General features: G+C 38.2%; 1 protein-coding gene across 1 annotated transcript; it reads right to left on the bottom strand.

Annotated features, from left to right (window-relative positions):
- Nucleotides 1-2,379: 2,379 nt before the first annotated feature.
- LOC108912714 (RAB6A-GEF complex partner protein 2) lies at nt 2,380-13,311 on the bottom strand. Its single transcript, XM_018718037.2, has 4 exons — nt 12,769-13,311; nt 12,439-12,713; nt 4,709-5,039; nt 2,380-3,019 (listed from the first exon to the last, which is right to left on the bottom strand). Exons 1-4 carry the CDS (start codon nt 13,106-13,108, stop codon nt 2,805-2,807), a joined length of 1,161 nt encoding a protein of 386 aa, XP_018573553.1. The 5' UTR covers nt 13,109-13,311; the 3' UTR covers nt 2,380-2,804.
- Nucleotides 13,312-14,411: the final 1,100 nt, after the last annotated feature.

Genomic DNA, 14,411 nt, shown 5'->3' with positions numbered 1-14,411 from the left:
ACCAGGGGTCGGCAAGTAATTTTAGGTGGGGTCCGGATACTTTTGAAAATTTTTAACGAGGTCCAGAAAAAAAATCATATATATTATTTTTTTATTTTAATTTGGACTCAAATTTAATCTGCTTACTAATTAAGAACTCAAAACACTCACACAATTGTAAAATACTAGAAAAAATGATAAGATTGGCACTTAAACGTAAAAAACATTTTTTAAATAATTTATTTTAGTAATTTATACTTTCAAAAAATTTTTGGCGGTCCAGTATTTTACCTTCCGCGGTCTGGACCTGGACCGCGGTCCGCCAGTTGCCGACCCTTGATATAGAGTAAGTAAAAATGAGATTCTTAAAATATGAACCTAATTAGTAATTAAGTTATTTTTTACCAGTATTCTTCAAATAGTCAGTGATTCAGACAAAGGGTCTGAAACTATTATTCCAAAAACAAAAAGCAGCTCCTGGATCTGCAGATTTGTTTCTACCATTTTTTTATTTCGTACAAAGATCTTTGTAATAAAATTCAGAATGCATTATTTCACTGGAACACATAAATACTGCATAGGTAAAAAAATAAGTTATCACGTTCAGTGGGGGAAGCCCCCATATCTGCAACATAAAAATTGTACCTTACTGTAGGAGGCATATGTATACATATAACTTGCTCACATCAGCACAGCAGGAACATCTTTTGGGAACAAGCGCCGCAGTGAAGTATCTTTATTTTTCAAATAATATTAAAAATACGTTAGGAAATAGACACTTTTAATTTAAATGTAATAAGTTACACTTAATTCATTCTTGATGACTTTACCCGTCAGGCAAAATTGTAGGACGATGAACAATAGACAGAAAACGCTACATAACTTTTTATACAACAAACAAGTACGTCACTTTTAGCTTATACTCCACAATTTTGTAATAACTTTACTTAAGGTAGTCATCACCTAAATGGACACAACTCAAGATAATTACGAAACTTTCAGTATAGTTAAATAAGCACCACATAGATACTTTTACAAAATTTCAACGCGCTTTACCATATAATTTTTGAGGTATGCTTAATCAAAGTTGACTATGTTTACCATAGGCTTTAATGGCACCATCTCAAAAAATGTTGTCGTTACGATGAAAACGTTGCTGTAGCTGAATAACCCCATTCGAGAAACTGCTAAAAGTTTAGGCAAGACTAATTTGTGTAGAAATACATTACATGTAACAATCTGGAAAGGATTGACCAGTTAGGATTAAAGATATTAATACTCAAATTTTTTAATTTTTCATATACTTAATTATTCACATAAATGAAATATGGCAACGTAGTACATTGAGGAAAGGTTAGTTTGCCGAATTAAAACCTTTTTCGTTTAGAGGAATTAATAAAATAAATCAAACAATAAGGACGATTCCTACAAAATTTTAAAAACCTGCCAAAATATTGTAATATATATTTAACACTAACCTAACCTAACCTTGTGCCCCAAAAATATCGTCGAAACTACATGGCTCAAATGTGAGACTTGTGCGAAAGTTTTCTACTTGAACTCCATACTTAAACAATTTTGCATGTGAAACCATTGAAAATGAATGAAATGTATGATAATAATAATAATAATAATAATAATTTATTTGTCACTATAGCTGTTACAAAAAACAGATATGGCCATCAAATCAAAAGAATATAAATCAATGAAAAATATTCAAGATAACAGAGAAATACATTGTAAAAAACAAACAGTAAACACAAGTTGACTATACTACAAAAACTAATTACAAAAACTCGGAGAAAACATGTTAATTTAAAAATTCTTCAACTGAATAAAAACATTCAGAAATTAAAAATTTCTTTAGTTCAAGTTTGAATTGATTATGTGTTTTTACATCCTTAATATATCGTGGTAGTTTATTATATATTTTAATGCCTGAGTAATAAGGTGATTTTTCATAATAGCAATGACTATGTCGAGGAATACTAAGCATACCACCATGTCGAGTATTATAGTCGTGGTAGCAATCGTTAGTTTTCAGTTTGTACAAACCGAATCTTGTCAATTTTCCTATGTTATATACAGTGTAGGAAAGTACCGATGGTCTATCAGAAGTTACGTGAGAGCGATAAAGTAAGCCATAGAAATCCATGTGATAGACAAGGATGGCTATAATTAAGGCGACTAATAGTCAACGCCCATTTCGCCCTTCCACAAATAAGAAGTGGATCTTATTTGTGGAAGGGCGAAACGGGCGGTGACTATGAGAGGCCTTCATTATAGCCATCCTTCTCTATCGCATGGATTTCTATGGCTTACTTTATCGCTCTCACGTAACTTCAGATAGACCATCGGTACTTTCCTACCCTGTATATAGATGTAGGGCACTGTCAAAATATTATTAGTAGTGAAACATTGCTTACAAGTGCTACACGGAGATATACCAAAAATTAGCCTAATTAATCATTTTTGAAGAATAAAAACTCTGTCTATCATAGTGCTTCTACCCCAAATTACAATATTATAAGGGGCCTTTAATAACAACAATAATAATAATGTAAGTAAATGTCGCGAAGTGACTGTAACACTTTAAAATACATGCATAAAATTATCAAAAGCAAATAAACACTTACCGTGTAAGTTAATTCAAACCATCACTGCTGAATTGCTAACTTAAAATTTTTTAAATATATTTTATTCTAACTCAAGTACTATTCTTATTAAAACTGCTGTACAGTGTTTATGCTTATATATATATTAGTCATTAAATATTTATAATACCAATATAAAAAACATAAATAGGTAAAATTAACAATAAATAATCAACGAATAGATAATCTATGAACAGTGTTAGTTTGTATTCCTTGTGCCACATGAATTGGAGTAGTGGAGTATAGTCGTATTGGCAAACTCCACACCATCGTTTCAATGGGAACTTCCGAAGGAGCCTGCCAATCAGAGTCTGTTATGCTTGGCGTTGCTAAACCTTTATGAGTACTTGTCACAAATTCAAAATGCAGACGCCACTTTAAGCTCACTAGAAAAATAAAAATATGTGAGTTTGCATTAATATTGAAATATTTGGATATCTCGATTATTTTTTTAGCAGCGATTATTGTCATTATGAACAAATTAAAATTAACCCTAGAATACTGTTGTATGTAAAAATTATGTATAATAAAGGGCGAATCAGTTGGATTTCACGTGTGCGCATGGTCGTACGGCACCGTTTTATCAAGCTCAATAAGTGTCAACATAGTAATAGGGATAAGTATTTGTACGTCAATTTGGCATGGCACAGTATTGTGTGGGTATTGAATACTTTAAAAATCATACCTAATTATGTTACCTAATCATTCATTTTTTTTTTTTTTTTTCATTAATAAATCATTTGTGTGGCTTTTTTCTGCCTTTTATTCAAATAATACTAAAATATTTTCGTAGTTTAACTTGAATTTGAATAAAGAGTAAATATAATCAAAGAGTGGGATGTGCTTGAATATTTTTACATAATATAGTAAAATCAGGTGCTATTGTTGTAAATTGCAATCACATTTCAAATTCTGTATTAAGCGCATTGGGATACTTTGTTTTTGTCGCTATGTATGTGGAAAAAAATTTTTCGCATAGGCATTAATACATTTATTGCCTGTGCAAATTAATTTCAGGATATTCCTTATTCCTCTAGCCAAAAATCAAGGGAAAGGCAACATAACAAACGAGAAGAACGCTGCACCAGCTTATAAGTTACAAGCCTTACTTGCACTTGCATAAACAGATAAAGCTCTTATAGTAACTTATACGTGTGTACTTATAAAAATAAAAAGTTTGAAGAGTATAATTTTTTTTTTTATTTTGTAATGATCAATAATAAAATTTTAAATTTTTGAATGAGTCGCGGAACCCCCAGAGAGGTTGTGCGGAACCCCAGTGTTCCGCACAACCTCTCTGGAAGTTCCGCGACTCAGTCAAAAATTTAAAATTTTATTATCGATACAATTAAAACTTTGAATTTTATAAGTACATGCGCTATAAGAGCTTTATCTATTTATGCAAGTGCAAGTAAGTCGGCTTATAACTTATAAGCTGGCACAGCGTTCTTCGAGTTGGTTACGTCGCCTTTCCCTTGATTTTTGGCTAGAGATTTATAAGGAATATCCTGAAATTGCTGACCAGGCTATAAATGTATTAATGCCTTTTGCAACTATGTACCTGTCAAAAAATCATTTTCCACTTACCTACGTAGCGATAGAAACAAAGTATTGCAATGCCCTTAATGAAGAATTTGAAATGTGATTGCAACTTACGACAATAGCATCTGATTTTAACATATTATGTAAAAATATTCAAGCACATTTGATTATATTTACTCTTTCTTTAATTACTCAATAAATATTTAACTTTAAAGTTAGTCTTACTTTAATTTTTACTTAGTGGAATATTTATTTTGTTAATCGTAGTACATATTTATAAATAAATGTATTAAATAATCAGTAAAAAATGTGTTCGAAAATTATTTTTGGTGTTGTGTGTTCCTCAAAAATATCGAGTTGGAGTGGTTCCGCAAGTCGTAAAAATTTGAAGACCGCTGCTATAAAGGATAAAGATAAATAGTCAATGCAGATTCCAGGAGGTTTAAATTTCAATAGAACTGATTAATTGTTTTGTCTCTTAAATAACTGAAACGTGAAATAATTTGTCCTATTTCTTTGTTGCAGCAACTTACCCAATTTTGTATTAAAAGCCGGAGTAACATGCAATGGTATTGGCAAAATAAGCTGAGTATATTTATAACCCAAACACACCTCGTGGTGCTTACTAAATGTGATTATTCTAACTTGCTTGGCATTCTCATTGTTGAAATCGATGGTAGTTTCTTCTTCACATTGTAGGGAAACCGATACTTGCATACAGTTCACTGTTGCAACAGTAAAATCAAATGTTCCTATAATGTCTTCCCCTAATTTGTATGCTGGTTTAAATAAACAAAATCTTGCAACTTTTCCCCATAGGTTTGTTATCATATAGAAGTTTGGATTTCGTCGGGCAGTTATATTCTGCAACAAAGTAATTAGATTTAACATAATGATATATAATTGTAATAATTTATTTACACAAAATAATGTTGATTTCAGATGCAATGGATGAAATGATCACGGCTAGAGTAGCCTGCCAGATGATTCTATGAGTAGTACATAATGTAATCTTTTTATAGTTAGGGTATTTTAACAAGGCAATTCGTCATTCGAGTTACTTATCTTGTCCATTTTATTTTGTAGAAAAAGTCACCCTAACGTATGTACTTTCTTTACTTATTCGTTTCATGATGTGTCTAGAATATTTCCTTCATGTTCTTGGATGCTTAAATGTTGGTTTATACTGTTCTTAGAAACCTGTGGAAATTTCAAGAAACAGTTACCTTCTACCTAGAATCAATGGCACTACAGACACCTTGGAAAATGCAACATGGACCTCTATGTTGGATTCCAAAAGTGTCATATTATATCAGCAAACGGTGTCAAGAAAAACTGTAGTTGTACGAAACTGCCCTATTCTAAAAGACACACATTAGTTAAAGAGCTTCCTAGGTCTGTGCTGTATTACAATATATTTGTTCGAGAATTCACAGATCTTGCTACACCATTATATCAACTCAGAAAATTGGCAATTTTACGATTGATTAGTCTCCAAAATATCAACAGGCATTTGAAAACACTGGAATTGGAGGTATCTTATCACAAATCCACAAGGAAGAAGAGTAATAGCATAGTTCAAAAGGCATTGTCAAAACCAGAGAAGAATTATTGTGTGACCAGAAAAGAGTTATTAGACATTATCAAAACCATGACACATTTTCATAAGTAACTCTATGGATAATACTTCATCTTGGGAAAGATCCCCTTGAAATGGTTTAACCAGTTTGAGAACCTAGGTGTATTTCACCTCGTTGGTTGCAAATTTTCCAAGAATGTGACTTCACTATTGAACATAGAAGAGGACTTCATGGAAATGCAGATACAGTATCTAGTAGGACATGTGCCAAATGATGTTCACATTGCAACCATAGATTTAATAGTATTAGATCTATGACTGCAACCGAGCAGACAAAAGAATTTGGAAACTTCCCAAAAAATAGAAATTATGAGAGATATACAGTTGGAAACTAAAAAACTTAGTGAAGATCAATGAAATGATAACAATTTAAAATCAATTATCAGTTAGTAAGAACATGGGTGATGAACAGAAATATAAGACAAATCAGCGTTAGTAGGTTACTGGACAATATAGGACTTACTCATCCTCGAAAATGAGTACTATAGTGACAGTAGGAAAGTCCAAATGGCAAAGAAGTACAAAAGCAAATCGTACATCCAAGGTATAGAATCAATTGAGTGTTGAGAGAAATTCATAGTGGAATGGGTGTAGGACACATCGGCACTAACAAGACCGAATAAAGTTAGAGAAAGGTTCTACTGACTAAGCAGCCGAACAGATGTAGAAGATCCCCTTCCTGGGAGCTGTATGACCTTGTCGTTAGTGGAGGGGCTTAAGTAGCTACAGTGAACCCGAGAGCTAAACCGGCGGGAGTTTTATATTCCTGGCAGGGTCACCCAACCCGGAAAGGTCGAGGGAGAGTAGTGAAAACTAAGAAACAGCTCAGCTACCCAAGCCAAGGTGGAAATGCATCGTGCCGAGGGCTGAATGGTGCGGGGGTAGGTAAAAATGTCGCATCGTAAACGATCTCTTTGGGGAACCTGGCGCATCCCATCGTAATTAGCCTTCCGTCAGGTATGGGGCACTGCCTGGCGGTGACTTTTATTTCCTTCAAACTCGTGGGACCTTTATGGACCGAGAAAACAAAAAACAGGAACCTGAAAGGGGACCGCCTACATCTGCCGGGGCAGCAGTAATTGCTGACCGGGCGGAAAATAAAACAGCCACTGGGAAGCAAACACCAATGACTGCTATCTCTAGGGGAGTCGACAGACTGAACCTGGAAGGTAGGACGCAATTGTCTGGTGCGCAAAAGTGCTAACTTAAAAAACTGCGGAAGGCAGAGGCGGGAAAAGGACAGGGGCCGATGACGGAACCTGGCTCAAGTGCTACTCTAACTCCGCAGGCAGCTGAACCGGGGCCAAGTCAATTCGGAAAGAAACGTGGACGGTCGGACGATTTCCGACCGGCCTGTTTCCAAGAGGCCTAAAGCCACGGAACAACGTGGCAAGACTTACGGGGAGGCGCCGTCGGGGATTCAAGCAGTGGTGGTCCCCCATGGATACCCGGAAGTCCAAATGGATGAGGACCAGATGGGACTTGTCCAGTCGGCGCTTCTGGGGGCCATTGATGGGATCGCGGACGAGGGTACACAACCGCGCTTCCTGGAATGTCGTCGAAGGAGGGGAACGCTAGCGATCACGGTCTTCAACGAGGAGAGCCTGCAATGGCTTAAAACGATTACGGCGAGCTTGGTGCCTTGGGAGGGGGCTAGACTCAGCGCTGTTGAGCCTAGGGACCTACCTAAGTTTGCTAAGTTCATCGTATGGATTCCGGGTCATCCTGATGAACCGGAAACCATCATGCGCCGTCTGGAAAACCAGAACGGGGAATTGAGGACGGTGGCCTGGAGGCTAATCAACCGCAAGGTTGAGGAGAAGTGCCAGACCCTAGTCCTCTCAGTAGATGAAATGAGTATGAAGGTACTTCAGAAGGAGGGCTTCAGACCATTTCTGAACTTCACCAGGGTCCTTTTTAGGAACCTGGAGAAGGGCAGGGTAGATTTGGGACCTTCTGATGAAGATCAGGGGGGACCAAAATCTGTATTGTCTGGTCAAATTTCAGGTGATACAAGCAAACATTCAGCACAGTAGAGCGGCATATGCTGCTCTCTGTGCCAGTGTGGCGCGCGCAAATGCGGATTTGGCTTTGATCCAGGAGCCTTGGGTACATGGATCCTGGATCAGAGGAATGCAGGTAAGTAATGGTGGCTTACTGTATTGTAGCCACCAAACTAGACCTAGGGCTTGTATTTATTACAAGAATAGCACTAACATTTTTTCTCTTCCAGGGTTCTGCACGGATAACCTGGTGGCGGCCGAAATGACTTACGTATCGGAGGGAACGCAGAGACAACTGGTGATTTGCTCAGCGTACCTCCCTTACGATAAGAAAGAATCTCCTCTAACCAGGGAACTGAGGGACCTGGTAACCTGGTGCGAGAAGGAGAAGAAACAACTCATCGTGGGATGTGATGCCAACTCACACCATACGGTGTGGGGAAGCAGCGATGTCAACGATCGAGGTGAGTCTTTATTAGATTTTCTTTTTAGTTATAATCTAGAGATTTTGAATATCGGGAACGAGCCCACCTTTGTTATAAAAAATAGGAGTGAAGTCATCGATATAACAGTGGGATCGGGACCGGTATGTAATAATATTGCAAGGTGGCATGTGTCAAATGAGCCGTCAATGTCGGATCATAGACATCCACTTTGAAATCATAACGGATTATAATCCGCAAGTAAGAACTTACAGAGACCCAAAAAGAACTGACGGAGAACGGAGTTACAGGCCAGGACTAGGGAAATCTGTACAAAATTAAGGAACACATGATCTTGAGAGGGCTGTGGATGAACTTCAAAACGCCGTCACAAGATCATATGAATACAGCTGTCCTATCAAAGTGAGGTCCGACAAGCACACCGTGCCCTGGTGGAGCAAGGAACTCACACAGTTGAGGGGACAGACAAGGAAACTATTCAATAGAGCAAAGCGGACAGGAGAGTGGGAGGCTTATAGAGCAACCCTCACTGAGTATAATAAAGAAATTAGAAAAGCGAAGAGAGACTCATGGAGGAAGTTCTGTGAGGATATTGACAATGTCCCACAGTGTGCTAAACTCCAGAGACTTCTCTCTAAGAATGGAAATACGAAACTCGGGCCCTTAAAGCACCGAGTGGGGAATATACTAAAACTGGAAGGAAGACATTGGAATTACTTCTAAATACTCACTTTTCAGGCTCCAGGTTATTAAACCACGGAGATGAACATGACTGAGATCACCAGCAGTGGGTAATGACCGGGTCTCGACAGAACTGGGAGGTTGCCAAGGCGGTGGTGAGTCAGTCACGAATAAGATGGGCAATAAGTTCATTTGACCCATTTAAATCACCAGGAGCTGATGGAATCCTACCTGCACTGTTACAGCAGGCGGTGGACTGTCTAGCTCCGGTTTTAATTCACGTCTTCAGAGCCAACATTGCACTTGGTTATATACTGCTGGCATGGAGATCGACGAACGTGGCGTTTGTTCCTAAACCAGGGCGTCCATCGTATGCCAAGGCAAAGGCATATCGCCCGATAAGTTTAACATCTTTCCTCCTGAAAACGTTGGAGAGAATAGTCGATAGGCATATACGGGACGGGGTGTTGAGGGCAAATCCTCTACATAGATACCAATACGCCTATCAGGCAGGGAGATCAGTCGACACAGCCCTTCATGGCCTAGTCTCTAGGATAGGGAGGGCGATGGACGACAAAGATCTAGCTTTGGCAGCTCTTTTAGATACTGAAGGGTCATTTGATAATACACCTTTCGAATCTATTAATTTGGCAGTTCGCAACAGGGGCCTTGATGACACTTTATGTCGTTGGATAGATACCATGTTGAGAAACCGGACAATAACAGCTACCCTTTCGGGAGAGACATCCAGGTGTAAGGTAGGCCGGAGCTGCCCCCAGGGAGGCATACTGTCTCCCTTGTTATGGGGATTAGTGGTGGACGGCGCACTGGAGGGCCTTAATCGAAAGGGTTTTTATACACAAGGCTATGCAGACGACTTAGTCGTTCTCATAGTCGGGAAACATAATATTATCGTTTCAGAACTCATGAAAGAGGCTTTGAAATGGTTAGATGACTGGTGTAAGGAGCAGGCACTGTCAGTAAACCTGACAAAACGGTCGTAGTACCCTTCACCAGGAGAAGGAATTTAATTGGACTCTGAACCTATAATAGGGGAGAGCAGCATTAGGCTTTCCAGGGAAGTAAAATATCTAGGAGTGATACTGGATAATAAGCTTACCTGGAATGCGCACTTGGAAAAAGTGGTGAGTAAGGCGAAGCAGACACTGTGTGTATGCCGTCGCCTTATTGGGAGCACCTGGGGACTGAAACCAAAGATGTCATACTGGTTGTATACGTCGATAGTAAGACCTAGGATTCTTTACGGCGCTGTGGTATGGTGGCAAAAAACACAACAGACCACAGCGAGGGAAAAACTGAATAGAATTCAGAGATTGGCCTGTTTAGGTATAACGGGGGCGATGGCATCGACCCCGACAGCTGCACTAGAAGTCATGCTAAATCTGCCACCGCTGCATATAGTGGTGGAAAGAGAAGCGCGGCTAGCAGCATATCGACTCAGGAATAACAATGACTGGAGGGGTGGTTCCCACTCCAGGATCATAGACACATCTATGTCGGAACCAACTCTTGGGATGGTATCCGACAAGATGGTTCCAAGGTTTCACTTCCACAAGCCATTTGAGACTCGAATAGAGGATCAAAGCAAGTGGGAGGAAAGGTTTAATACCCTGGAAAGGTGGAGCCTAGTATGGTTTACAGATGGCTCCAAAATGACCAGAGGGACGGGTGCAGGAATATATGGACTCAGACCCAGATGGAGTGCAAGCTACAGTCTGGGGGAGTTCCCTACTGTATTCCAAGCAGAAATCTTCGCGATAATGGCGTGTCTGGCAGAGAATGTACGTAGAGGTTATAGACGTAAACTCATATATATATTCTCTGATAGTCAAGCTGCAATTAAAGCTTTAGCCGCACACAAGGTAAGTTCAAAACTGGTGTGGGACTGTTTACAAATGCTGACTGAACTGGCCACCAACAATACAGTCAGACTGTGTTGGGTGCCAGGGCACAAAGGCATTTGTGGAAATGAGAAAGCGGATGAACTTGCTAGGAAGGGATCCGAGACAGTGTTCATTGGCCCGGAGCCCTTCTGTGGCACATCTCCCAGTGTGGTCAGGCGGGCTCTGGGCAAATGGACAGAGACAGAACATAGGAAATACTGGACTTCAAGGCCAGGACATAGCCATTCTAAGGAGCTTATGGAGTATCCTTCGAAGGGAAGAGCGAATGAGCTACTGAGCTTGAATAGAATCCGGCTCAGGAGAGTGACAGGACTCATAACGGGACACTGTCACTTTAGGAAACATCTACATAAACTAAAGCTTGTAGACAGTCCGGTCTGCCGAGGATGTGAATCGGCGGATGAAACTTCTCTGCATATCCTGGGCGAGTGCCCGGGATTTGCACGTAGCAGAATGGCGCTCCTTGGGAGACCCTATTTGGAACCCAAGGAACTGAGAGAAGTGTCAGCAAGGAAGCTTTTGGACTTTGTAAAAAGGACAAATCTACTTGCTGAATAGGACTAGTAGTGGGACGCACAATAGGCCTAATTAGGCCGCAGTGCAATGGGACTTATTAGGACCAACCACTAGAAGAAGAAGAAGAAGAAGATGGTATAGAATCAATTGAGTGTTGAGAGAAATTCATAGTGGAATGGGTGTAGGACACTTCGGCACTAACAAGACCGAATAAAGTTAGAGAAAGGTTCTACTGACTAAGCAGCCGAACAGATGTAGAAGATTGGTGTCACCGGTGTGCTGACTTTTTCAGTAGCAAGAGACCTAGAAATAGAAGCCGAGGCTAGATGAAATAATACAATGTTGGAGTTTGCTGCGAAAGAATTGCCACAGACGTTACAGAACTGTTTAACTAGACAGAATATGGAAATCATTACTTGTTGGTAGCGATGGACTGTTTTAGTAAACGGTCAGACATATATCCCATCTCAAATCAAAAGGTAGTGTCGGTAGCAGAAGTTTTTGTTGAAAACCTCTTGTGCAGATTCGGTGTTCTAATAGAACTACCAGCTGATTGATATCAAAAAGATCAGAATAACATCTTTGCATCCACAATCTGATGGCATGGTGGAGATTTAATTGGACCCTGGAGAATCACCTGCGAATAGTCATCAACAAACATTGGGATTGGGACCAATATGTCCTTCATATCCTATCGCTCAGTAGTCCAATAAGATTACCGAAAGAACACCAGGCAGCACAGTCTGTGGTAAAGAAATGCAGCTACCCTTCAACATCGCTTTTGGTTACTTCGAAGAATTGAGTTAGCCAAAAGAATTCATGACAAAGTTCAACAGAAAATGAAGTTTGAAAGTGATTGATTGGTTGAAAATATGATACGGTAGAACCACCGCCAATATATAAACAGCTGCACCAATGCCAGAGGGAGTTCTTGAAAGTTAAGTTGTAATTTGTTATTTAAAATTTGTAAACTATTGTATAAAAATTGTACTAAATAAAGGAAATTTGGTACAATAGCATTATCTGATAATAGTTAAAATAGATATTTGTACTAACCTGCAAGGTCTGAAGAGCCAAATCGAGAGGTTTTTCTTTTTGTCTTATCTCTAAAAATGGATTAGCAGGTGTCAACTCTTCAGTTGTTTCATTGCACAAAGCAACTGCTTCATTCAAAAATGCTTCACAAAGCGGTAAAACTCTTATTGGTACCCTTAATAATTTTACCGGACTGTTTACTCTTTGAGTACCAATCGTAATTTTATAAGAGTATTTTACTAACTGACCTCTATATGACGGAGGGGAGTCATTAGGTATTTTCTCACGATAAATATCTGCAATTATGTAATAGTAAAATGATACAATAAAAGGTAATAAATTCTATCTTACAAGTTTTAGTTTGCCCAGGTGAAAGCCTTAGATCACAAAATAGTATTTTTGGTTTTGTAGCTATTTCAATTTTTCCACTGTCTGGTGTAGAGGCTCCCAAAGCAGTATGTGGAAAAGTGAGTTGATTTACTCGTTCATTTTCTTTAGATATCCTCGAGTCTGTAAAACATTGGCAATGGATTTGAGCAGAAGCCCATGCTAGGCTTTCAAATACATCAGTGTGGCTTTGAGAAACTTTATGAGTAGGTGAAGGGGGATGCGCAAATGTGATGCTGCATTCCACAATTTCTCCAGAGAGAAAAACATGCCCATGTGGAAGTTTTGCAGTGACTTCAATCATTTTAAAGGGCACTTGTTGATTATTACCATTAATACATATACGAGTATATTATTAAAATTTAAGAAATAAATATAATTAAACACATTTATCAAATTTGCACGTATCACATATTTTTAAAATAATACATTTGATTGGACCCGAAAAGTAAACCAGAAAATTAGACATGTTGACATGTGACATTTTTGATTTTTGACATAAAAAAAATTAAATTTGATTCAAAAGATCTACAGTCTTCAATATGGAGTTTAAACAAGGAGTGAAGATATTTTGTGGAGTGTGGAGTGAACATTCTTATGGGCCTATATGGGCCGCGCACAAACATTTTATAATCCTTGGGCCGCGCATAGAAATTCGGATCCCGTTTTATGACCCAAAGTAAAGTTTAAGAAGTCGCCGTTGTAGCGCTGATGTACTGGAAAGTCTCANATGAGGTTTAAAGAGTATATTCATTGCAAATAATTTATTTACATTTTTTATTTCAGTAAGATTCAACAACAGTTTCATTTTGTCTTTAACCCCCGAAGAGTTCAATATTGTTTTCGTATATGTAATGTAATGGGCTCATTGAGTATTTTTTTAATTTGCATGCTTAACGGAAAGATATTGCAATTTTAAGGTTCTCTGCAAAAAATTTGAATTTTATATCGCCTACAAGTCAATCGGTGGGTGTGACGTCACCGCATGGGACACCAATGCCGCATGCTTACGTGTGTTGTTAGTCGGGTTTTAGTTGCCTGTTAAATTGCGATTGAGTACGTTAAGATACCGAATTTTGTTAGCAATATGGAGGACACAGAACAGATAAAAAATAGCAACGAAACTACCCTGCGTAATTTAGGTATGTAATAAATACGTTTGTATCCTCTAGAAACACTATACACTTGTATTTTCCATTGTTGATTCTTTTTGTGAATGTTATACAAATACCTATAGGTACTAAGTATTTAATAAATACTCGTAAAAATGCATAATAAATATTATATTATTAGATACTATATTTATAAGATATAAGGTAGATCTTATGTAGTTTCCATGTGAATAAAAATGGTAATAAGAATTTTGTATTTTGATTAGGCAAATCTTTGAAACCTGTGACAGAAACGGTTTAGTCCAATTAAATTAGACCTGAAATCCTTATTCTTATTTACTATTCTTATTGTACAAAAACATCAAATCTTTCGCTAAAAACGTAATTTAAAGAAGTTTTACACGTTATTGAAACGGAACCTTTGCATTTTCACTCCTCTCAACTCAGCACTGATAAAGTCGTGGTTTCTATTAAAAAAATCCATAACCATTAAAG

This window comes from Anoplophora glabripennis, unplaced genomic scaffold, assembly GCF_000390285.2.
Source record: "Anoplophora glabripennis isolate ALB-LARVAE unplaced genomic scaffold, Agla_2.0 scaffold879, whole genome shotgun sequence".
NCBI classification, from domain to species: domain Eukaryota; kingdom Metazoa; phylum Arthropoda; class Insecta; order Coleoptera; family Cerambycidae; genus Anoplophora; species Anoplophora glabripennis.
The sequence above is the reverse complement of the archived record's forward strand: the minus strand, read 5'-3'. Positions and strand labels throughout refer to the sequence as shown.